The sequence below is a fragment of the Sceloporus occidentalis genome, unplaced genomic scaffold, assembly GCF_023333645.1.
Source record: "Sceloporus occidentalis isolate IW3139 unplaced genomic scaffold, rSceOcc1.0.p SCAF_4, whole genome shotgun sequence".
Taxonomy (NCBI): domain Eukaryota; kingdom Metazoa; phylum Chordata; class Lepidosauria; order Squamata; family Phrynosomatidae; genus Sceloporus; species Sceloporus occidentalis.
Window position 1 is genome coordinate 159,507,341 of NW_028316984.1, and position 23,573 is coordinate 159,530,913.

Below are 23,573 nucleotides of genomic sequence, written 5' to 3' on the forward strand. Positions count from 1 at the left end.
GGACACCTAGATGACTTCAACATGAGTTAGCTATATACGTAACAAATCAACAGGGAATTAGACTAGATAACCTCGAAGGAAGTTTCCTTTTATGAAGGTCAAGTGTTTATTTATTTAAGCTAGGAAATGTTGTACATTGAGAGGATGTCAGATGTTACTTGGAGACTGCAATGTACTTCCTTATCTCTCTCTCACAAGAGTTTCCAAAGGCTAAACATTGGTGGGAACATGCTATTGGTGCCTGACAAAGGTTAATAGTTAAATGAAGGAAAGCTGGCAATCCAGAATCTGGTGGTACAGTCTTAAATGATCTTTCATTTGACCTGGCTTTCTGTATCCAGTCCCTTGCCCTGGCTAAGTAATGCAGAGCCTAAATCCAGATGGAGTAGAGCCCTGAATCAAGGAGAACTTTCCTTGTAAGTTCCATTCATTTAATGGGTCTGACTCTAGTTGGAGATTGACAGCTGGATTTTGGTCTAGTGTTTTGGTTTTGTTCTTTCTGGTGAAGGGACATACAAAATGAATTTGTAATTGTTTCAGATGTTTGATTTCAACTAACAGGACATCAACATGGAGAAAATGAAAAAGATACTCTTCTTTAGGATGCAATAATTTCAACAGTCAACCGCATTTCTTAATACATTTTTTATAATAAATATACACTTCACAAGTAGCAAAAAAGGTATTTACAAAATGTACAATATATACATGATATAAATATTGCAAAGCGTGAGGGCTTGCAATATAGAGTCTCAATGTTACTGGCATCTTCCTTATGGATGGACAAGCAGAGACCCACTGGAGATGCAATAAGTCTGTCTGCTGTACAGCACAAAGAACTCCTAACCTCACAGTCTCTGGAAAAGTGGAATGAACAGTCAGACAGAAATATAGGGAATGTCTTCCAAAAGAACACAGCAGATGGTGGATCTAGGCTTTCCCCCTCTTCAGAGCATGCAGTGCATACACTGGCAGGTCTTCCAGTTCTCATTCTGCTTCTTTATTTGGACAATCAACTCTTCAGTGCAAAGGGGCCCAGACTTCTTCCGGTGTTTGACAACCCAAATTCATTCATGCTCAAGCAGTGTATGGGACTGTGTGTAGCACCTGCTGTTCTAACAGTGTGCTGTGCAGTGTAATTCAGTAATTGTTCACATGTTGTTCACTTGTTCTTTCTGCAAGCCTTCCACTTTTAACAAGGCACATGTCGTCCACCAATAACACAGTCATCATACAGAAGCTAGGGAAAGAAAAATAAAGGTTAGTGGAGGACTGGTCTGGGAGCTGTTGCTTTTAACAAGATCAAGTATCAGTGTGCTTGCTCTAAGTTAGTAGCTACAATTTTTTTTTACCTGGGCCCAGTACATACCTTATTCATGGTCCGGAGTGGCGGCAGCCTTTTTTCCTCCGCAAGGAAGCCGCAGCTGCAAAACTGCATGGCTTCCCTGCAGAGGAAAAAGAACCCGCAGAAGCAGCGTAACAAGTGCACCACTGGCGCACCGGTTATGTAAGCCGCGCAGCGCTTGCATAACAATGGCAACGCCTGTGTATACAGGGCATCGTCATTGTTACGGTGCTGCACCATATCAGGGTTAGGGACCGTGCAGGTGCTGTGTGGTCCCTTAACTCTAGTAAGGCACCAGCACAGTGCATTAGCACTGTCTGTACACTAACCCATTTTTTTAAAAGTTATCTCCAGGCATTTTCTGTAATTTATGGTATGCTTCTGCTGGATGTTGGCCATAGAGTCATATTGGAGACCCAGAGATTCCTAGATGTTTTTTCTAGACATCCCTAGGTCCTCCAGCATGATTCTAGGGTATGCTTCCACTGGAAGTCATTCATTTCAATAGAGTTCACTTTTATTCATGGTTTTGCCTTTCTACAGTAAGTCCAGGAATGTATTCCCCTACAGATTTGGGGGGATGTACTGTACTTCACATGTGCTAACTTTTTGTCTTGGTGCTTAATAGGGATGTCATGACTTAAGACCATCCAAATCTGTCTCAGGCTTGAAAGATATTATCTTAACCTAGAAAATAAATACTGAACTAGAAATAGTATTGGGGGGGGGGGAGATGTATTTGCTTCTCTTTTTTCTAACTTTATATTTTACTTTGATACATTTTAAAAAAAAATGCTAGAAGATGACCCAGCACAAAGAATGCCAAATGATCAGACAGATCATTTACACTTGTGTCCTAAAACCGCAGTTTGAACATGGGTGCAAATTATGGGAGAATTCTGACTAACTACACAGAACCACCAGCTACTTACTTCATCCTCTGTGAACTCTGATTCTGATTCACAACTCTCTTCATCTTCACTTTCTGGTAGCATCTGCAGGTCTACTGTGGTAAACTGTCTCAACTGCTCCTGTATGAAGAAGTTGCTTCTTCCCCATGTGAGTTGATATGGAGAATAGCCCTGGTAGTTGACTTTGTTCACATCTGCTCCATGTTTCAAAAGAAGTGACACCAGTTCTTGATTCTGAAGATCAACAGCCAAATGCAAGGCAGTCCTACCATTACATGGTTCCTGGATACAGAAGAACAGAAAGGTATGTTTTGTTAGCATTGCACATGCTAAAATATTTTTCTTACATCATGTAATGAGACCTGCTTATTTATTTCCAACTGCAGATACTCACCTGAACGTTCACATCTGCTCCCAAGAACAGGAGCTGTTCCACAATGGCCAGATAACCTTGAACAGAAGCCAGGTGGAGGCATGTGTGGCCTGTGAAATAAACGAAGGGGGGATATTAACACTTAATTTGTTCCACTTAACATAAAACCAATCCAACACACTGATTTTCAAACTGTATAATAACATAACTATCTCACTCACATTGATGGGTTCTTAATTACTCTTAATTCAAAAGGACAAATAATCCTACACAGCACAGGGCTGGGAAGCTTTGGCTTCTCAGATGTTTTGGACTTCCAGTTCCCATAAGACCTAGCCTGTTATGGCTAAAAGTTATATTAAAGGAGATAGAGAAGCGTGTTAAGGATACTATGGATGGCCAAAAAGACAAACAAATCGATCTTAGAACAGATCAAATCTGAACTCTTCCTGAAAGCCAAGGTGACAAAACTAAGGCCACCATATTTTGGCCACATCATGAGAAAGACAATAATGCTAGGGAAGGTGAAAGGTAGCAGAAAAAGAAGACCACACACCAGATGACTAGACTCAGAGAGGCCATAGACCTGAATCTTCAGGAATTGAGCAAGTAGTGGAAGACAGGGGGTCTTGGAGATGTCTCACCCACAGGGTTGCCACAAGCTGGGGCTAACTTGAAAGCAGTTAATAACAACAACAGTCCAAAATGCCTGGGGGGCCTTGTTATCTGTGGACCAGGGAAAAAATCCTACATGCCTCCTCTTAGCTAACTGACACTTCTAATAACAATTTTTCTGAAAAGCAAATCAAGAAAGTTTGTTCATATGGCAAAACTATGATGCCACAAGCTGAAGTATGCAGTGAACTGGCAAACTATCCCAATTATTATTTCAGGTATGGGCTTACCATTGTAGTTTGATGACTGCAGGAGGGAATGGACTTGTTTATGGCAGTACTGTGTCAGAACACCAACGCCTCTGAGAGAACCCTGTTCACAAGCAATGTGCAGTGGTGTGTTTCCTCGGAAATCTCTAATCTCTGCATCACATCCGGCTTTCAGAAGAGTCTCTGCAATTTCTGGTTGGTCTGTGATCACAGCTAAGTGGAGTGGAGTCTACAAATTCAAAGTGAGAAAGTATTGTAGAACACCTGATAAGCAAGGAAATCCCCTAGATAGGCATCTGACTATACAACCCTCCTTTAGTAACTTCAAGCTCAGAATTTTGAGCACACTTTCCAATGGGAAAATATTAGGTAAGCATGTAGGTTTTTTTTTCAGGAGTCTTCACATTTAGGATACACCCCTTTACAAAAACCTCTTAAACTCTGTAAGCTTTTCTCAGTGCTTTGATTTTGCCCTGAGGCATTCAATCCATCAAAACAAATGGCTGGTTCCAGGATACTATGGAGTTTTGGACAAATCGCAGTGGTATACACTGACAGTATGTAGAAAGCCCCTAGATTGTATCCCTGCCATCTCCAAATGAGAGTCAATGTGATGTGGTAGAGTAGAAGTAAAAATATGTGTGTATGTATGTTCCTTCAAGTTGCCTGTTGACTTATGGTGGTCCTATTAATTTCATAGGGTTATTTTGGACAAGGAATACTCAGGTGGTTTTGCAATTTCTTTCCTCTAAAATATAACTTACAGCACTTGAAATCCATTGGTGGTCTCCCATCCAAATACTAACCAGGGCTGACCCTGCTTAGCTTCTTAGATCAGACAGGATTTGGTGCCTTTAAGGTATTTAGGCCCCTGAAGTAGGGATCTGGATTCATATCACTCAGCTGTGAAGTTCACTAAATGATCTAAGGCCAATTACTCTCCTTCAGCCTAACATATTTTACAGGAAGGAGAACCATCCTATGAGGACCATCAATGCCACCTTGAGTTACTTAGAAGAAACAAGTGTGATAAATGTAGCAATTATAAAGTGTGCTCAGCAGGATCCATGAATGTGTAGACCAGGGATTCTCTCACATGATTCCTATGTCTTCCTGGGTGCCATGTGACAATGAACAAACCCCTTGGAATCTGTGGCACCTAAATGGTGGCCTATCAGTAAATGCTCAAAGGATCATAGTGGCCTATTAGGTTGAATTCTAAACAAAAGGCACCCATCTTTCAGGGATGGTGACCAAGGATCAATTCCATAGGCCATTTATAATACCCTCTATTATATCTTTATTTATCTTTCTTTTATTTTCTTCCTCATTTTTATTTTGAGCTAATTTTCCAAGTCCCTATGAATGGCAGGCCCACACAACTAAGTACCTGGTTGAGGTTATTCTGGAAATTCAGGAAGGCCATGTCTCGTCCTGCCTGGCGAATGATTTCCAAACTCAAGGATTTTTCTTCATGAATAATCGCCAGATGGAGAAATCTGCCAAAGTTAAGCAGAGGGAAAAACCCAGTGATGAGCACAGACAAGCACATAAAAAAAAGCCCCAAGATCAGCTTTTCTTTTACTCTTCACCTCTTTGGCAACATGCCCAATGGAATCTCACAGAGGAAGAGCATCAGTAGTGTTATCACAGATCTAGCCATGTTAGTCTGGAAAACCAGTATGCAAAGGGATCTTCTAGCACCTTGGAGACTAATTGAAAGAGAGAACCTGGTAGCATGAACTTTTGTAGACTTGAGTCTACTTATCATCTGTTGTTGGACTCTCCACTCCAAACCTGCATCTGAGGAATTAGGCTCAAGTCTACGAATACTACCAGTTTCTTTCTTTCATTTAGTCTCAAAGGTGTTACAAGATCTCTTTGCTTACTTAGTCTTGTCATCCAAGAAATATATTCAGCCATGTTGGCCATATAGCAAAGTACAATAACATCCAAAATCCACAAAACCATGATACCTTTATTCTACCAACTAAAATGCACAAAATACATCATGCAGCCTTTTGAAGCTCCAAGGGCAAAAGTGTTAAGAATCACACAGAAAGGGAAAATATATATATATAAAATCATTATGTTAGTCACAGGCTTGCACTTTCTCAAAGTTGTGTTGGTAGGGATATCTATGGAAGCCTCCTCCTTCTGGCCCTGTGGCACTGGCAACAAAGCATTCCAAAGTCCAGGAGATACAATTTGAATACCATTAGCAATGCAAAATGGTACTTCTGATGTTTCCATCCTTTGTCAACTCACAGACCCTTTTGTTAGGCAGAAAACACAGAATTTCTCAAGAGAAGCCTCCACACCAACATATTGAGAAAATGCAAGCCTGTGACTAACGCTGTCATTCTATAATTTTTTCTTCCTGTATGATTCTTAGTAAGCCGTTGTGGTGTAGTGGTTTTAATACTGGACTGTGACTCTGGAGACCAGGGTTCAAATCCCTGCTTGGCCATGAGATTGCAGTGGCAAACTCCCTGCCAAGAAAACCCTGTGAAAGGTTCACTTATGAGTTGCCATAAGCCAGAAACAACTTGGCCACACACAACAAGAAATGATTCCTAACATCTTTGCCTATGCCAGGAGGAAGGCAGGATATAAATAAATAAAATAATATAATAATAATAATGAAGAAGCCAATGGTGCTTCGAAAACTTGCATCATGTATTCTGTCAGGGTGACCAGAAGTGCTACCAGCAAAGGAGTGTAGCGTAAAATGTAGGGAATTCCAGAAAAATGGAGGACATTCCAAAATAAAAAGTAAAAACCCTAATATAAGCATAAATTCACGTGTTTTGGGCTGCATCTGCACTGCAGGCCATGAATAATCCAGTTTGAGATCCCTTTCACTGACCTGGCTCAATGCTATCGAATTCTGGGAATTGCAGTTGATTGTGTGTTTTTATGTCTTTTTCACTTTTGTATGATTTATCTTTGATCTAAACCTCTGGTGCCATAGCCAACTACCATGCCTAGAATTCCATATCACTGAGCCAGGGCAGTTAAATGGCATCACCACAATATCTGGGGGGCCTTTATGGGCTCATCCTCCAAAGTCATCTATGCAGTCTTCTGTCATCAGCACTGGGCAAACAGGCCAGTCCCTGCGCCAGAAGATGAATGGATATAAACCAGATATTAGGAATGGGAATACACAAAAAACGGTGGCAGAACATTTCAATCTCCCTGGGCATTCCATCTCAGACCCCAGAACAGCCCTCATTGAACAAAAGAACTATGAAGGTAGACTGGAAAGAGAAACAACCGAATGGGAAATCATGCACAAACTACAGTCTCTCAATAATGGATTGAACAGGGACAATGGCTTCCTGGCTCACTACACACATTTCAACCCTATCTGACCCCATCCTCAGGGGGATGTCCTACTGTCACCTATTCTCTTCACTTGCAGGCTAGTCTCCAAGGCCAAACTGGTCTTGCTGTCTCATTTCCATACCCAAAGGGTTGTGAGTCTGAATTGACATTCTCACACACCTAGGGCATATATAGGTCTGTCCCTGGCTTCCACTCAGCTATATACATCTGAAGATGTAGACTGAAGCCTAGGAAAGCTCATAGCTGCCACCTTCTTCCTTCCATAGTGGTAGAATCCAAAGATATGTTAGTCTGTGGAATCAGTACATAAAGATCTTGTAGCACCTTTGAGACCCACTGAAAGAAAGAAATTGGCAGCATGAGCTTTCATAAACGTCAGTCTACTTCCTCAGATGCATCTGAGGAAGTAGACTGAAGTCTAGAAAAGCTCATGCTGCAATTTATGTCTTCCAGTTAGTCTCAAAGAGTTACAGGATCTCTCTATATGCCAATTCCACAGACTAACAGGGCTAGATCTTTGAATTCTTCCTTCCCCTTAGTGTCCAATGGGCTAGGAATGGTCTCTCTACATACTGACCCCACAGACTCACAGGGCTGTATGTTTGAATTCCTTCTTCTAGTGAGTGTCAGGGGCCCCCCAAGACCTCTCTCTCCAGACTGATCCCAGAGACTAACAGGGCTAGATCTTTGACTCTAAGGGGCTCCAAGCTCTGTCTACATGCTGATCCTACAGAGTAAGAGGGCTGGATCTTTGACTCCTTCCTTCTTCCAGTGAGTCGGAGAGGGGCGACAGGGTTTGGGAGTGAGTGGCTGGAGTGCAGGAAGTCCTCCTGGGCTGCCATCATGGAGGACAGGTCCTGGCAAAGGAGGGCCCTGTTGGGTGGGCTGTTGGGAGGGTGAGCCCGGAGCCTCTTCTTCTGTCGTTCAGCCTGAGCTGCAACTGCAAGAGGGCGATGTCGAAAGCCTGGGCTTTTGGAAGGCGGCCTGCTGCGCCTTTGCGACGCCGGGGGTTTTCCGCAGCCAGAGAGCGAGCGAGAGAGAGAGCCGTGTGTTCCTGGCTGGGGGCCAGGGACTTTCCAGGCGCCCCGCTCACTTCCCCCTCCGCCCAGGCCACGCCCCCAAGGCCTGGCAGATGGCCAAGAGGAGGAGGAGGCAGGGCGCCGGCTGGGAAAACCCCGGCTCTGCCAAAATCCCCCGGACCCTGGCCTCCAGGGAGGGAGGGAGGGAGGGAGGGGCAGCCAGGCTGCAGGGCAAGGGCAGCCTTTTTTTTTTTTGGGGGGGGGGGTGTTGATCACCTTGCAGTCCAGGAGCCATTCGGCTCAAAAGGACCTTTACAAAACAACCACCACCAAAGTTTAGATCATTTTATTTCCAGAGCACTTTCATGTTGAGACCCAAACAGAGCCCTTCCAAACCCAAGAGGAAAGCTTAGAGCCAGATGCTTTGGATCAAAGGCAAACCATGCAAAAGGAGATGGAAAACAGCCATTGAGACCAAGCCTTGGCCAAAGTTGAGACTGACTGGCTCAGCTTAAAAGACTAACCAGTGTTTTTGTTTGTTGTTGAGATCAACAAGTAAACCTTTCCAAACCAAGTTCAGAGGTTTAGATCCAGAGGTCTTGGATCAAACGCAAACCATCCAGAAGGAGAGGGAAACGGTGCTTTTCAGCCCCCTCCAAGGCTCTAGCTAACTTTGGTATTCTTTTTTAAGTCTTTTAAATGATAATAATCTCTGAAAAAATAACAACTTATCATTTGCCTCATATATATATATATATATATATATATAACATTATATCTACATTGGATACAGTTATCAAAGGACCCCCCAGCTGCCCCCCCTGCCTGGCCTTACGTGTCTCCTTCGGGGCTGAGCTGGAGCTTCCAGGGGCTCTGGGGGGGCCCTCCTTCTCCTTCTCCCGGGGGGCCTTGGCTGGCCTGCAGCAGGCGCAGGTCCTCCAATTCCCGGACCAGGTCCTGGTAGTCCTCCTCCTTCATGGAGTCGAGGCCGCTGTCGTGGCGATCGTCCTGGAGGAGGCTGAGCTGGCGCTGGTCCTTCTTGGGGGGCTCCATCATCCTGGTCCTCCTGGCGTCCAGGGCAGAGGCAGAGGCAGAGGCAGAGGCAGAGGAGGCAGAGGCGAGGGCGCTGCTGGAGCAGGGGCTTCTCAGCATCGCCAGAGCCAGAGCAACACTGCAGGCGCCCAGGCTGAGCACTGGAGCAAGGGCCCTCCTTCTTCCCTGCTGGCTCTGGCTGGGGCTTTCTGCGCAGGGAGGAGCCAGAGGCTGGCTGCCGCCGGGGAATTTCCCAGCCCAGCCCTGCAAGGCCAGGAATTCCCTCGCTCTCTCCTCTCTCTCTCTCTCCCACAAAGCAGCGGGCCTTAGGGGCTTTTCCCACTCGACTGGATGGCGGGGGGGGGGGCACTTTAGGAGCCTGCATCATCATCATCCTCATCATCCTCACCCAGTTGAAGTGCCATGGACCAAGGCTAGGGGATGCCGGGCACATGGCAGGGGGGCTTTGTTTTTGTCAGGTTCTTACGCATAGCAACATATATACCTGTGTGTCTGTACATATATATATATACACATACACATACACTTTGTTTGAAGGGTGAGCCAAGGAACTTCTTCTATCTTTCAGCTTCACATGTGTATATACATATACATACGCACGTGTGTGTATAAGTATATACATACACACACACATAATACATATATGCATATATGTGTGTGTTTATATAATTATGTATATACATATGTGCATATATATAGGTCAGGGAATTCTGGGCATTCCCTAGCCTACACACACACACACACACACAGAGTTCAGTACCATACCCAGACCTCCCTAGCCTATATATACAGACACATATATATATATATATATATATATATAGTACACACACATATATGAATGTATGTGTGTGTATACACACACACACACACACGTGTCTATATATACGTGTGTGTGTGTATATCTATATATCTATATATATCCCTAGCCTATATATACACGTGTGTGTGTGTGTATCTATGTATATATAGGCTAGGGAGTTCTGGGCATGGTACTGAACTCCCTAGTGTGTGTGTGTGTGTGTGTGTGTGTCTGTCTGTCTGTCTGTCTGTCTGTCTGTCTGTCTATCTATCTATCTATCTATCTTATCTATCTATCTATCTATCTATCTATCTATCTATCTATCTATCTATAGGCTAGCCAGGGAGTTCAGTACCATGCCCAGAATTCCTTAGCCTTCTGCCATGGCAGTTCAAGGGGGGTTCAGTCCGAATTATTTCTGCCATGCAGATGCAGCCTTAAAGGGCAAACTCTCCTCCTTCCCCCATCCTTGCCTTCCACTCCTTGAGGCGCTTTCCCTTGCTAGTTCCTTGGGGCAGGCAAAGATAGGGGCAAGGGAAAGCCCCACCATTCCTTTCAGGCGCCACTGCTTGGGATTTTCCTCCAGTTCCTTGTTTTGGAAGTCCCCCCCTCCTTTAACTACAATGGCCTCTGGTCTTTTTGCAGGGACTCCCGAGATCTTGTTGCAGAGGGGGAGGGGGGGTTGGAAGGCACCTGTTGCACCCAAGAAGGAACTTTGCAGGAGGGTCCTGGGACTTTGCTGCACCCTCCTTGCCCCCATTTCCTTGAGTGAGCTGTTCAAAAGATACACCCTCCTCATGCACATTTCAAGGAACATAGACTGTGTGTGTGTGTGTATGGAATATATGTGCATGGACTCGTGAGTGCGAATGTGTATATAGTCATGTGTAACAGCATGGAATCATGAGAATATATAGTACATTGCAAAGCAATTACACACACGCACACACACACACACCCTGCATGTACTCTTGAGAGAGAGAGAGAGAGAGAATATATGCGTGTGTATGTATACATATATAACATTCATATGTACAGACGTGCACTCGTGATACCATATAGAATAAATATATGTTGATGTGTGCCTTCAAGTTATTTCCGACTTATTGCAACCCCAAGTCATGCCTTATCATGGGGTTTTCTTGGTAAGTTTCTTGGGGTAGTGCCATTTTCTGGGGCCGAGAAAGTATGACTTGCCCAAGGTCACCTAGTGGGTTTCCATGGCCAAGATGGGACATATGCAGATACACACACACACACACATACACACCCCTAGCTATATACATACAGACATATACACATTCTGTTGCTTTGCAATGTACGTGACACACACATATGCACACAGAGAGATTTTCTCACAATTCTGTACTGCAGCATTTTTGATCTGATGTAATTTAATCCCTGCAAAGAAATCTGGCTCACATTTACAAGTTTTTATCAGGTTTTCATTTCTCCTTCCCTTGCCCCATCTCTAACAGTGGCAAAATACTTAAGAATTCAATAAAAACATTCATTTTTAAATGCACAGGAGCCCAGCATGGGGGGAAGTTACCAACCATAGGCCAATTTATTTCAAATATGTATTCCTCATGTTTCCATAAACACTTGAGCCGGCAGCCTTAAAAAACACCCAACTTTTTGTCAGGATTGCCTCAACTTTTTGTCATGCACCAACCATACTGTATAAATGAAGCCCAGCAAGAACCTGAATCTCTGCCCCCAGGAGATTACAGAAGATTATATTCTGTGTAGTCAGGGACTTTTTCTGCCTTTTTTCAAAGCACATTCTTTAGTGAAAACTGTATGTTCCTGGATAATGAGGACATCAATAGCGATGGACAAGTTTCCCCAAAACATAGGATGCCCATGACAACAGATCTTTCCTTGCAATGTGCAAATTGGTGGGTGCAGCACCCATGAAAATCCAAGCACCCCTAAAAGTTTAGGAGTGGTAACTGGTGGAAGCTAGTGGGACAGAGGTAGGACCCAGAGTTTGGCAGACTTTGGATCTCATTGGCTTTGCAAACCTGAGTACTGAGAAAATGCAGCCCTAATGGCCAGACTTGTAAAATGCTGGCTCTGTTCTAAAAGTAAATTATAAACTAAACCACATAACAGTTAACATGCTTTGTGCTATCTAGTGAATCTGGGCAAGTCTAAAACAAGGAGACTGGTTCCAGAGTGGTGAAGGCCAAGTCTGTTCAGCCTCAAAGAACAAGATACAGTAGCTTGGGGGGGGGGGGGGGGGGATTGAAAGAATTGGAGCAAATATGTCTGTAGTGTCACCTAGTGGACATATGTAAAATATATATTTTCTCAGTATTTTGTTTGTTTGTGTGTGTGTCTCTTCAAATCATGTCAATTTATGGTGACCCCATGAATTTCATAGGTTTTCATCCAAGCACTAACCAGAGCTGACCTTGCTTAGTTTCCAAGATCAGAAGGGATTTGGTGCTTTTGGGGTATTTAAGACAGTTTCATAATATTAGCTTACACTTACAGTGTAACAATTCATCTAGTGAGTTTGCTCCTGAGTAGCATATAGCTCAAACACTTAAGACTAACTCATCATATTAAAAAGTAGTTGGCTTAAATTAGGGGTTAGCCTTCCAGAAGTGGGATCATGGGAATCATGATGCCCTTCAGATGTTGGGCTGCATGTTTTACCATACATTATGATTATGATTATTATTTATTTATATCCCGCCCGCCTTCCTCCTGGTATAGGGACTCAAGGCAGCTTGGCGGTTTCCCATTCAAGTAGTAATCAAGGCTGAATCTGCTTAGCTTCCAAGATCAGAGGGAATTGGGTGCCTTTGGCATATTTAGGCCACTCTCATTCATCAGCATTGGCTCTGCTGACTAGGCTAATGGGAGTTGTAGTCCAACAACCTCTGGAGGGCCATGTGAGTCCCACCTCAGCTTAAATAAAGGGGTTGTTACCGTTTGAACTGAAAGTTCCTCATAGTCCTTTTCTGAATTTTTGGTTGCTCAATGTGGAAGAGAAGGCCACAAAATCATAACTTGAAAGAGTTGGAAGGTGACTAGCTCAGTCTCCTCCTCAGAGCAGGTTCTGAAAAGCAGAATGTAACTACAGCATCTCTGAAAATTGCTGTCCAAGAGCCCTTTCACACTACACAATTATATAGCACTATTGTTTCTCTTTAACTGTTGTGGTTCTATCTTATGGAATTCTGGGATTTGCAAATTGGGGAGGGTTATTTAAAACTGCCAGCTAGAGAGCTCTAGTGCTTCCCCAAACTATAAACTCTAGAATTCCATAGAATGGAACAATGCCAGTTAAAGTGGGATCATAATACTATAGCTGTATAGTATGCACTGGCTCAAACCCTTATTTAAATGTCTTTACTTAAGGGCAGTTGTCACTTAGAGGGAATTTGAACAGTTGTCACTTATAGGAAATTTGTCATAATATAAATGGGTGAAGATGGCTATGGTGTGGTTTTGTGGAATTGTCTTACTGATCTAATAACATTTTGATCCAAAAATCCAGTGTGATGTTGTGGTATGAGTGTTGCACTAGGATTCTGGGAGACTAAGGTTTGAATTCATGCTCAGCCATGGAAATGCCCTGGGTAATGGGCAAGTCACACTCTCTCACCTGAATGGCAGGCAACAGCCAACCTCTGAATAAAACTTGTAAAGAAAACTCTACAATGAGGTCACCATTAAGTCAACTCAACTTGAAGGCCTTTAACAATGACCAGATATTTTGGTGTCTTTTAATTTTTTCCCCATGATTTAAATTAAATAAGTAATTTGTGCACTTCTTTAAAAATGCCCACATAGATTTCCTGGGCAGATCCATTTTATTTTAACATTCCTGAAAACTGGAAATGTGCAATAAATAGGATGACTAGATGCAGAAGAGGACAGGACTCTGAACCCTTAACAGTTGTGCACAATGAGAGTTTCAGCCAGTCCTCCTTTGCATCTGGTCACTTTAGCAATTATAAGAAAAGGAAAGTGCTGTATGAACACTTGGAGGAATTTGGTAAGTAAAAAGAAAAGAAATATCCTGCCCTCCACTTGGAGCCACTCTTAGATAACTATATGAAACTAGTGGATTGCAGTTTGGTCAGAGGCAGCCTGTGTTACATCTTCACTTAATAGGTAAACTCTGAACCAAGGGTTAAGTCAGAGACTCTTCTAGCTGCAAAATCTGGGAGGAAAGAAGGATAGCTTACACTAAGGCAAAACATCACACCTGCCATGTGGTTTCCATGTTTGATACACTAAATGGAACTATGCCAATAAACATGCAAAGGCTCATCTTTATCTTGTAGATATCTGGAGGTCAGATTTTCAGATAATGCAAGGTTTGTTTGGCTTTGATCCTCATTCAAGTCTGTTCAAGCCCTCTAAAACCTTTATTTTTAAATTTGCAGGGCTTATTTTCCCTACCACAGGTTTCTATTGTTTTAAAAGGAACGTAAAAAAAACGAAAAAAAACTTAATATTATTTTCCTGCTATATAACTTATACAAACACTGGGGAAGTTTTAGTCAGAGATGTGTTAATTTCGATAAGAAATGTAAGCATTTGTTTAAATGTGTGTCACTGAAATCAATAGATACTGAAATCAATAAATAAACAAAATGAAATTAATTACAAATTAATGAGAGTGTATTTGCTGCGGGTGGTGGTAATGTTTTTTTAAAATCCCCACTGCATTTGTTAGTGTGCAATTGGAAACAAAATGTGAAATTGGGAAAAATGTGCAGTTTGAAAACCAATAATGTCAGTTGGGAAAAAAGTTGGAAACTAGGCACATGAAATCTTTAAATGACAAAGTTTATCAGGCAATCTTAATGAAAACAGAAGCCCAGTCTTGGAGAGGTGCCAATTTTAACAGTATAGATTTGACAAGGCAATAGGAATGGCTCTTGTATTGGTCTGCCAGCTAATATTTACACTTGTGCAGGAGCCTTTAGACTGCCATATTAGCTACATAACTAAAGCAATTCATAAGCGAATTGTTCCCTTATAGTAGTAAGAGCTATTTATTCCTTTGTAGAAACTGCCACCGAAGCAGGGCATAACCAAAGCTTGCTTAATAAGAGTGGCTTTGGAGATGGGGAAAGGTGGTTTATGCAGCTGGAATATCTGCTTTAAAAACAAACAAAGCCTGCCACTTAGAAGGGAGAAAACCCAAGAAAATCAAGTCTATTTTGGCTTCAGATTTCTAGCTAATTAATAATTATAGGGTGGAGTTTGTTTTGTTTTGCTCTGTACAGTATTGTGTTTACCCCACAAGGGATTTGGAATTTTCCAGTCAACAGCAGAAAATTTTGCAACTGCAACATCTGAGTTTGGTGAAAAAATACAGTAAGCCATTTGTACAGCCCATTGTTCTTAGCTGTTTGGAAGTACAGTGCTCCCTTGGCTTATGTGGGGATCCGTTCTGGACCCCCCTGTATAAGACGAATCGTGCAAAAGCTCAAGTCCCATTCGATTGAATGGGGCTCATGCTTGTGGTGTGGGAGAGTGCTCGCCCCACTCATTCTCCCGTTGCGCAGCTTCTGTGTAAGCTGGAAGCCGCATATGGGGCGCCCACCTATAGCACGGGTGCACTGTATGTTGCCAAAGCACTTCTATTGTTAAGTGGAAGGCTTTCACGGCCAGAATCCATACTTTTTTGTGGGGTTTTCAGTCTATGTGGCCACATTCTGGAAGAGTTCTCAGAAAAGGAAAACGGTGCTCAACCTGAGGATAATGGAGCAGAGGACAGAATAGGGGAATTTCAGCACAGAATAAGTAAAGAGATAGTACAGGAATATCTGGTTAATCTAAACGAATATAAGTCTCCAGGGCCAGATGAATTATATCCAAGGGTATTAAAAGAACTAACAAATGCAATATCAGAGCCATTGGCAATAATCTTTGAGAACTCTTGGAGAACAGGAGCAGTCCCAGCAGACCTGAGGAGGGCATCTTCAAAAAGGAAAAAAGAGGATCCCAACAATTATCGTCCAGTTAGTCTGATATCAATACCAGGAAAGATTCTGGAGCAGATCATTAAACAGAGAGTCTGTGAACATCTAGAAAGCAATGCCACAATCACAAAAAGTCAACATGGGTTTCAGAGAAACAAGTCATGCCTGATAAATCTAATCTCTTTTTTTGATAAAATTACCAACTTGGTATATGAAAGGAATGCTGTGGATATAGTATATCTTGATTCCAGTAAGGCCTTTGACAGGATTCCCTATGACATTCTTGCAAACAAGCTAGTGAAATGTGGGCTAGACAAAGTAACATGGATTTGTTACATGGATTTGTAATTGGTTGACTGGCTGAAGCCAAAGGGTGCTCAACAATGGTTCCTTTTCATCCTGGAGAGAAGTGACCAGTGGGATCAAACAGGGCTCTGTCCTGGGCCCAGTGCTATTCAACATCTTTATCAGTGACTTGGATAACAGAATTGGGGGCATACTTATCAAATTTGCAGATGACACCAAATTAGGAGGAATAGCTAATACCCCAGAGGACAGGATCAACATTCAAAATGACCTGAATAAACTAGAAAGCTGGGCCAATGAAAGTAGTAAAGTTAGGAGAAGTGAGACGCGGAGTAGATAAGTTGAGGAGAGAGAAATGAAGAAGGAATTAAGAGAAAGAAGATACAAGAAGTAGAAGGTAATTGTAGAGTCGAGTTTAAATTAAAGACAGAACAATGAAGGTGGATATAAAGATATAAGGAAAAAGAAATGAAAGATAAAGAAAATAAATAGTATTAGAGAAAAAAAAATGAGACACAACACTTATGTATTTATGGAATATGCATTCTACCAGGCTACGCAATTTTTTCCCCTCTCTCTTGTTTTGTCTTTGTGCCTGCGTTTTGTTTAATCCTTTCGAATGTAAAATTTGATAAGGGGGTGGGTGAGTCTGTGTTGTGATGAATATTTGATATTGTTGCTGTGTTTTTTTTCTCCTTAAAATTTAATAAAAAATTTAAAAAAATTGCAGATGACACCAAACTAGGAGGAGTAGCTAATACCCCAAGAGGAGAGGATCAAAATTCAAAATTACTTTAATAGATTAGAAAGCTGGGCTTTCTAAGCTGCACTTAGGGTGGAAAAATGAAATGCACAGATATTGGATGGGTGACACCTGACTGAACGAGACTAATATGTGTGAAAGGGATCTGGAAGTCCAAGTAGACCACAAATTGAACATGAGTCAACAGTGAGATATAGCAGCTAAAAAGGTCAATGCAATTTTAGGCTGCATTAATACAAGTATAGTGTCTAGATCAAGAGAAGTAATAGTTCCACTCTATTCTGCTTTGGTCAGGCCCCACCTGGAATACTGTGTCCATTTCTGGACACCACAATTCAAAAAGGATGTTGAGAAACTGGAACATGTCCAAAGGAGGGCGACTAAAATGGTGAAGGGTCTGGAAACCATGCCTTATGAGGAGAGACTTAGGGAGCTGGGGATGTTTAGCCTGGAGAAGAGAAGGTTAAGAGGTGAAATGATAGCCCTGTTTAATTACTTGAAGGGATGTCACATTGAGGAGGGAGCTAGTTTGTTTTCTGCTGTTCCAGAGACTAGGACCCAAAGCAATGGATGCAAGCTCCCTTAAAATAGAGTGGAGTGGAGTAAGTTTTAGAACTTCTAATTCTCTACATTTTAGAAGAAGTCTTGGATGTGCTAGAAATCAATTTCTGTATCACCTGGAGCCTTAGAGCCAAAGGCAAGCAAGACAATAACTTGCTACTCATTAACTGATAATACAAAGGGCCAGTTGCAGGAATGTAGCAAAACCATTTTCTTGGGCTGGGGGAGGAAAAAAAATAGAGATAGCAAAAGGGTTTGGGCATTGGTCACTATAAAAGAATTTTTCTGTGGAATAAAGGTTTTCATTGCTAATGAGAAAAATAATCCTAATTAATGCATTTTTATTATAAACTTTGCTGTGAAGCTTCCAACGAGGCAAAGCAGCAGGAGGAGAGAGAAACTAGGGCATTTTAAAAGCAGCTGGAAAAGTGGCATGGCACAGGATTAATGAGGACTACCTTTATGAAACTGACACTAATGTGCCATGATTTCACCACAATCTTGATAGTCTTGCAGATACAGGTTAAGTCTCCCTTATCCAGAATTCCCAAATCCAAAATACTTCAAAATCCAAAAACCTTTTTCACAGGTGGCCGAGATAGTGACACCTTTGTTTTTTGGTGGTTCAATGTCCACAAACTTTGTTTCATGCACACAATCATTTTAAAAATAGTTTGTATAAAATTACCATTGGACTATCTGTATAAAGGTGTACTGTATATGAAACAAATGAATTTTGTATTAAGACTTGAGTCCCATCTCCAAGATATCTCATTAAGTATATGCAAACATCCCAAAATCCAACAAGAACCCAAAATCCCAACCATCTCTGGTCCCAAGCAATTCAGATAAGTGAGACTCAAACTTTAGAATGAGGTATTCAACATACATACAATATATAGAACAATATATAGAAGTGTGTATTTACAATCCTTCTTGTTTTTGGTTTTCTCACAAGTGCGTATGTGTGTGTGTAATGTATCGCTATTACACTATAACACCACGGTGAGATAAAACTCTTTGTGTTCTACATTTCAAATTGTCCAGATGATTTTACTGTAAGGTACACAGAGATCGCATGATATGTGGTGGGGCATAAAAACTGTATATAAAAATAAAATAAAATAGCTCCAGAAGCTGGTGCAGTTATTTTCTTGCACTGAAATGGGAGGAGAAAGGACTTTTTAAAAGAAAATAATTGAAGCTCTCCTTTCCATAGAAAAGGAGAAACAGCTGCTCTCCCACCTGCCCTGATGACATAAGCTAACAGAGCTCAGGGCAAAGTAGTTCCTCTATCTGTTTTTCCCTCTGTCATACCCTCTCATTCCTATTTCAGGCTGCCAGCAGGGTGCAAGGTTGGGATTTTCTGGTTTAACTGCCAGGTTGTCTGTCTGACATCATATGCTGTTATTTATATAGGCATGGAGCATTTTAATTGTGCAGTTACAGTAATCTCCATCTCATCATCCTCATGATGCTTCACTGAAGTAGGTGACTAATATCCTTGTTGTACAGACTGAAGTCACGTGTGTGTGTGTGTGTGTGTGAGAGAGAGAGAGAGAGAGAGAGATTGTAGCTGAGTTTGTAGCTGAGATGTAATATGGAAAAAGTTATTCTATTATCCCATCTGGATTCACAAGGACTACCCAAAGGTTTTTGATAAAGTTTCTGACCAAAGACATCCTCAGCTGATTTACCAGTCATAAAATAAATAGATGATGTTAGATTTAGGAAACAGCCAGCAGGGATAAATGTTCAATTCTTGCAATACAGGAAGTATTTCAGGAATGGGACGAGTGGTTTTTAACTTGTTCATAAATTACTTCGTGTCAGGGGATGTAGCTAGGGAGGGGCAATGTGAACACTGCCCCACCAAATAAGAATGCTGATCCTCCCCCCTCATTCTTCAAATTTCTAGCATTTCTGAAAGTGAAACATTTAAACTCTTAAATTAGGATTGCTCAACCAGAGTTCCCTGGAAGGTGGAAGCTGAGGGTTCTGCAAGAGGACACAAGGAGTTCCATGAGAGATCGTGATTGGAGGAAAAACCCACCAATATCTAACACAGCCAGTTTCCATGTATGGGAAGGCACCTTAAGTCTTGTTCCAGGAAGATATATAAATGAACTGAATAAATACATAAAAATAAATATAGCTCCACAGGAACTACAGAGGAAAGAATATGGTTAAAAAAAAATCCCCTTCTTGCATCCCTTGGCTGTGTTCTTTCCAAAGGATAAACCACTATTTGGTAGAACTGGTTTAAGACATTGGTACCTTTCCCACATTATAAGAAGCCATCATAACCATTTGCTCAAACTTGGGGATGGACACATGCAGCCCCGAGAACATTTTTATTGCCTCTAAATGGTGTCTAGGGTGTGAGGGGCATTTTAGCCATTTTTGCTTCCCCAGGCTATTTTAAACCCAGGAGAGGCCTTTGTCTAAAACAGGATGTGAGCTCAAATACCCACGCCTGAGCATAATGTGCCCTAAGAAGTAGTGAAGTCCCTAGGGCTGGTGTCACCTGGTGTGGAAACTCATGGTGTCAGCCCCCAATTGACCACCTCCCATTTTGCACCATACAGAATCCTTAGCAATGCTTTTTGCACTCATGTTACTCATAAATCGTAATTCCCATATACCACATAAGCTGAAGTAAATTTGGCAGCAAATAATGAAATACCACTGGATGTAATGCTAATAGTTGTGACATAAACAACTAGCAAAATTAAAATTAGGACTTCAAATTACAATATCATACATGCAACCTAAATATATTTACATGTACATAGTGAAGATTGGGTTAAAATATGATGTTTGTAAAGGAAATTTTACAAGAATTAAAAGAAATTCATTTTTTAAATTAAAATTTTGAAATTTGAAATTTTAATTTTAAAAAATTCTGGGCCCTCTCCTTTCTCTTCTCACTGAGCTTCATCACACTCTCACCATCTCTCAAAAGGGAAGCAGATGAATGCCACAGCCCATTGCTGCCCAAAGCTAGGTGTTTGAGGAGAAGTGGTGTGGTCCACACATCCTGCACCCCCTAGTGACGCCACTGCCAGGAAGGCCTAAAACACAGCAAAAATGTTCCCCACACAATGTAGAGGACATTTGGAGCACTATAATAATAATAATAATAATAATAATAATAATAATAAGTCTTTATTTCTATACCGCTTTTCCGGTGATCAAAGCGGTGTACAGCAAAAATGTTAATACATACAAGTTAAAATAAAACCGCAAATCTCAAATTACATAAAAATGCATAAAGCACGTAAAAAATACATAAAAAACATACAGCCAAAAATCTTCGGTCAATGACATGCAAATCTATTAGAAATAATTATTACAAAGAGTCAGACGGATATGCCAGTCGGAATAAGTGTGTCTTCAGAGCCTTTTTAAAAGCGTCTAAAGTAGAACAGGCTCGGATTTCATCAGGAAGATTATTAGTGGTTTTTTTAGTGGTTTTTTTTTTTAAAGGAAACAGTGTGGCCCTATAAGGTCTCCTCAGGAGCTAATGGGGTCCTTAGCCTCCCATGGTTGTCCAACCCTGCTCTGAATAGTAGAGCTTCAACAGAAATTTTTCACAAAGGAAAAGGATACGATGGATTGCTAAAAAGGCAAATGAGTGCATCTCAGAGCCTGACACAGAGCAATCAAGCCTAAACTCTCACTAGAAACAACAATAACTAAACTGAGACTGTTGTACTTTGGACGTATCATAAGTGAACATGACTCACTGGAAAAGAGAGAGAGAAATGTTGGGAAAAGTGGAAGAAAGGAAGACTGCACTACATGAACACTGATTCAGTCAAAGACATCATAGCCCCTAGTTTCCAAGACTTGAGGGGCAGGTGATGATCAGAGTTCATGAAGGTCTCTCATTCATGTGGTTGCCATATGTTGAAGTACATTTGGCAGCAAATAATAAAATAAAATAACCCAGGTGATTAACAGTTGTAAAAGGCAGAGGAAAAACAACCTGCGTAGCTGGTTTTTAATATTCCATATCTAGTAAAACCATATTAATTGCTACTGATATTGATATAAATGGGCCAGTCTGTTCTCAGATATAATCAGTACAAATGGTACAAAGGGCTAAACTTCAGTGGTGTCACTAACTATGGTGTCGCCTGGTGTGGGAATGGTGCACATTTGTTCTTCAATTCCGGGGCTTTCTCCTCTGGAGAGGAAGACCAGGGATAGAGGAGCTGGCAAAGGCACACACGCACCCTTCTTTCACTGAGGAGTGTCACCCCTCTTCTGGGTGTCACCTGGTGCAATTTGCACCCCATGCTTACCATCAATGACACCACTGCTAAACATGCTACTCTAGCTTAACTACTAGCATTCCATTTGTCATATTCCATTTTCTGCAGACTTTTAGGTTCAAACAGATGGAAGAAGATTTGCTGGTTTCCAGTTGCCATTCATCTGACTACACACAGTGACTGCCATGAAGGATTTCACCTGAAAATTCTCAACTTGAAGTAGGAAATAGAACTTTTGCCTGAGCTGTCGATTTCTTTTAAACGTGCGCACACCCCATAACTGCAAAAACCCCTGAATAGCCTGAGATCTCAATTTTTAGTTGTGTTGCTTCAGAGAAACTGTATCTCTATATTGACTCAAACTATCTTACAGCAGCTGAGAGAGAATTTAAAATCAGTCTGGGTCCTGGAGCACCGAAAAGAGGCTACATGGGAAGATGAAATGTTCTCGTGCCACTTCTATAAGCAAAAGAATTAGAGGGTGGATTTCTTGATTTTCCCACTCTAATAGAAAGAGCTGCCTGGGAGTGTTACTGCGGTGCATCTAATTTACCAGAGGGTTCCCCCAGCTGTTACCTCCTGAGATCTACCTAATTATCCCTGTAGAGATCTGTTAACTCTGTCTTTCCAGTTAATCTCAAGAGCCAGGCGGGTCAGCCAACAGAGAAGAAGAAGAGGCAGCTTCACGTGCCCATTTGGTCTCCCCACGGCATTCTGCCAGGGGTGCCAGGGAAGCATTCAGAAGATGGCATACTTCATTTCAGCTAGTGAGAAATCATTTTTAGGCAATGCATATCTTAAAGCTGCTAATCATTGGATGTGTGTGTGTGTGTGTGTGTGTGTGTGTGTGTGTGTATGTATGAATGTACAATATCCCAGAGAGCTAGTGTTGAGTAGTGGTTTGGGTGTTGGAGACCAGTGTTTGAATTCCTGCTTGGTCAAGGAAACCCACTTGGCGATCTTGGGCAGGTCACACTATCTTAGAGGAAGATAATGACGTATCCACTCTGAACAGAAATCTTGCCAAGAAAACACCATGATAGGGCCAACACAAGTTGGAAAATGACTTGATGGCACTCATCTGTCTATCTATCATCTATCTAATCTAATCTAATCTAATCTAATCTAATCTAATCTAATCCCAGCATTTTTTCTAATGCAAAGTGAATTCTGTCATACTTGTAAAGCCCAAACAGGAATATAAGTACAAGAGGCCTGCCCCAAAGAAAAAGGTAACCCCATTCTGAAATGCATTCCAAAAGTGATGATCTTTTTGTTGCAAAGCAGCAAAGTAAAGCAGTAACCACTGGTTCCAAGCGCATCTGAGCATAAGCTTGTCTGAAAGAACTATTAGAATTGTTATAAACCAGGGGTGGGGCCACGTGCCACCCTGAAAGATTACTTTAGTGGCTCTGAAACCACTTTCTGCCATCCCACAAAGTCTCCAAGCTCACCCCATTTTAAAATACTTTGGAGCAATTTGTCTCTGCAAACTGTATCCAAAGCCCCCCCCCCCCCCACACACACGTGAAAATGCACAAAAACACTCTTCCCTGGTACCCCAAGGATCCCATGCTCCCCCTCAATTTTTGGACATATGCTGGCCAAAATCACAACCAGAAGTGACACTGTGTCACTTGCAGTTGCCATTTTGGCCTATAGAGGTACTGAAAAGAGGGTACTGTCTGGTGAGTGTAGTGGAGGGGGTGGTCAGGGGTAGGAAGCTGGCCCCTGGCCTCCATGCAACTACACTTTAAATAAATCTAGATACCATAAGACCTGGGGCCTGAACTAAGGTGCCATTTCCACTTGGCAGATAAAATGGATTATATTGGCGCGATTCTGATTCGGATTATGTTCCGAGACTAATTCAATTTTTTTCCATTGTTTTCATTACGAAAAGGGGCAAATTACCTCGATTTATTTAGACTCTGTTTTCATTCCCATTTATTTTAAATTGCTGTATTT

The 23,573-nt window shown here is 41.8% G+C and overlaps 1 protein-coding gene across 1 annotated transcript; it reads right to left on the bottom strand.

Annotated features, from left to right (window-relative positions):
• Window positions 1-625: 625 nt before the first annotated feature.
• Window positions 626-9,069, bottom strand: NFKBIA (NFKB inhibitor alpha). Its single transcript, XM_089522117.1, has 6 exons — window positions 8,719-9,069; window positions 4,904-5,012; window positions 3,535-3,742; window positions 2,651-2,739; window positions 2,278-2,538; window positions 626-1,240 (listed from the first exon to the last, which is right to left on the bottom strand). The coding sequence occupies exons 1-6, from the start codon at window positions 9,033-9,035 to the stop codon at window positions 1,193-1,195; spliced, it is 1,032 nt and encodes a 343-aa protein (XP_089378243.1). The 5' UTR covers window positions 9,036-9,069; the 3' UTR covers window positions 626-1,192.
• Between the last annotated feature and the right edge of the window lie 14,504 nt (window positions 9,070-23,573).

What these genes read in the sequence shown, in the direction of transcription:
- NFKBIA (XM_089522117.1), bottom strand. Translation starts at nt 9,035, where the DNA reads ATGCTGAGAAGCCCCTGCTCCAGCAGCGCCCTCGCCTCTGCCTCCTCT. An exon ending in CTCAGCCCCGAAGGAGACAC is followed by an intron (nt 5,013 to 8,718) that starts GTAAGGCCAGGC and finishes TAACTTTGGCAG; the next exon opens with ATTTCTCCATCTGGCGATTA. An exon ending in GAGCAGATGTGAACGTTCAG is followed by an intron (nt 2,539 to 2,650) that starts GTGAGTATCTGC and finishes TTCTGTATCCAG; the next exon opens with GAACCATGTAATGGTAGGAC.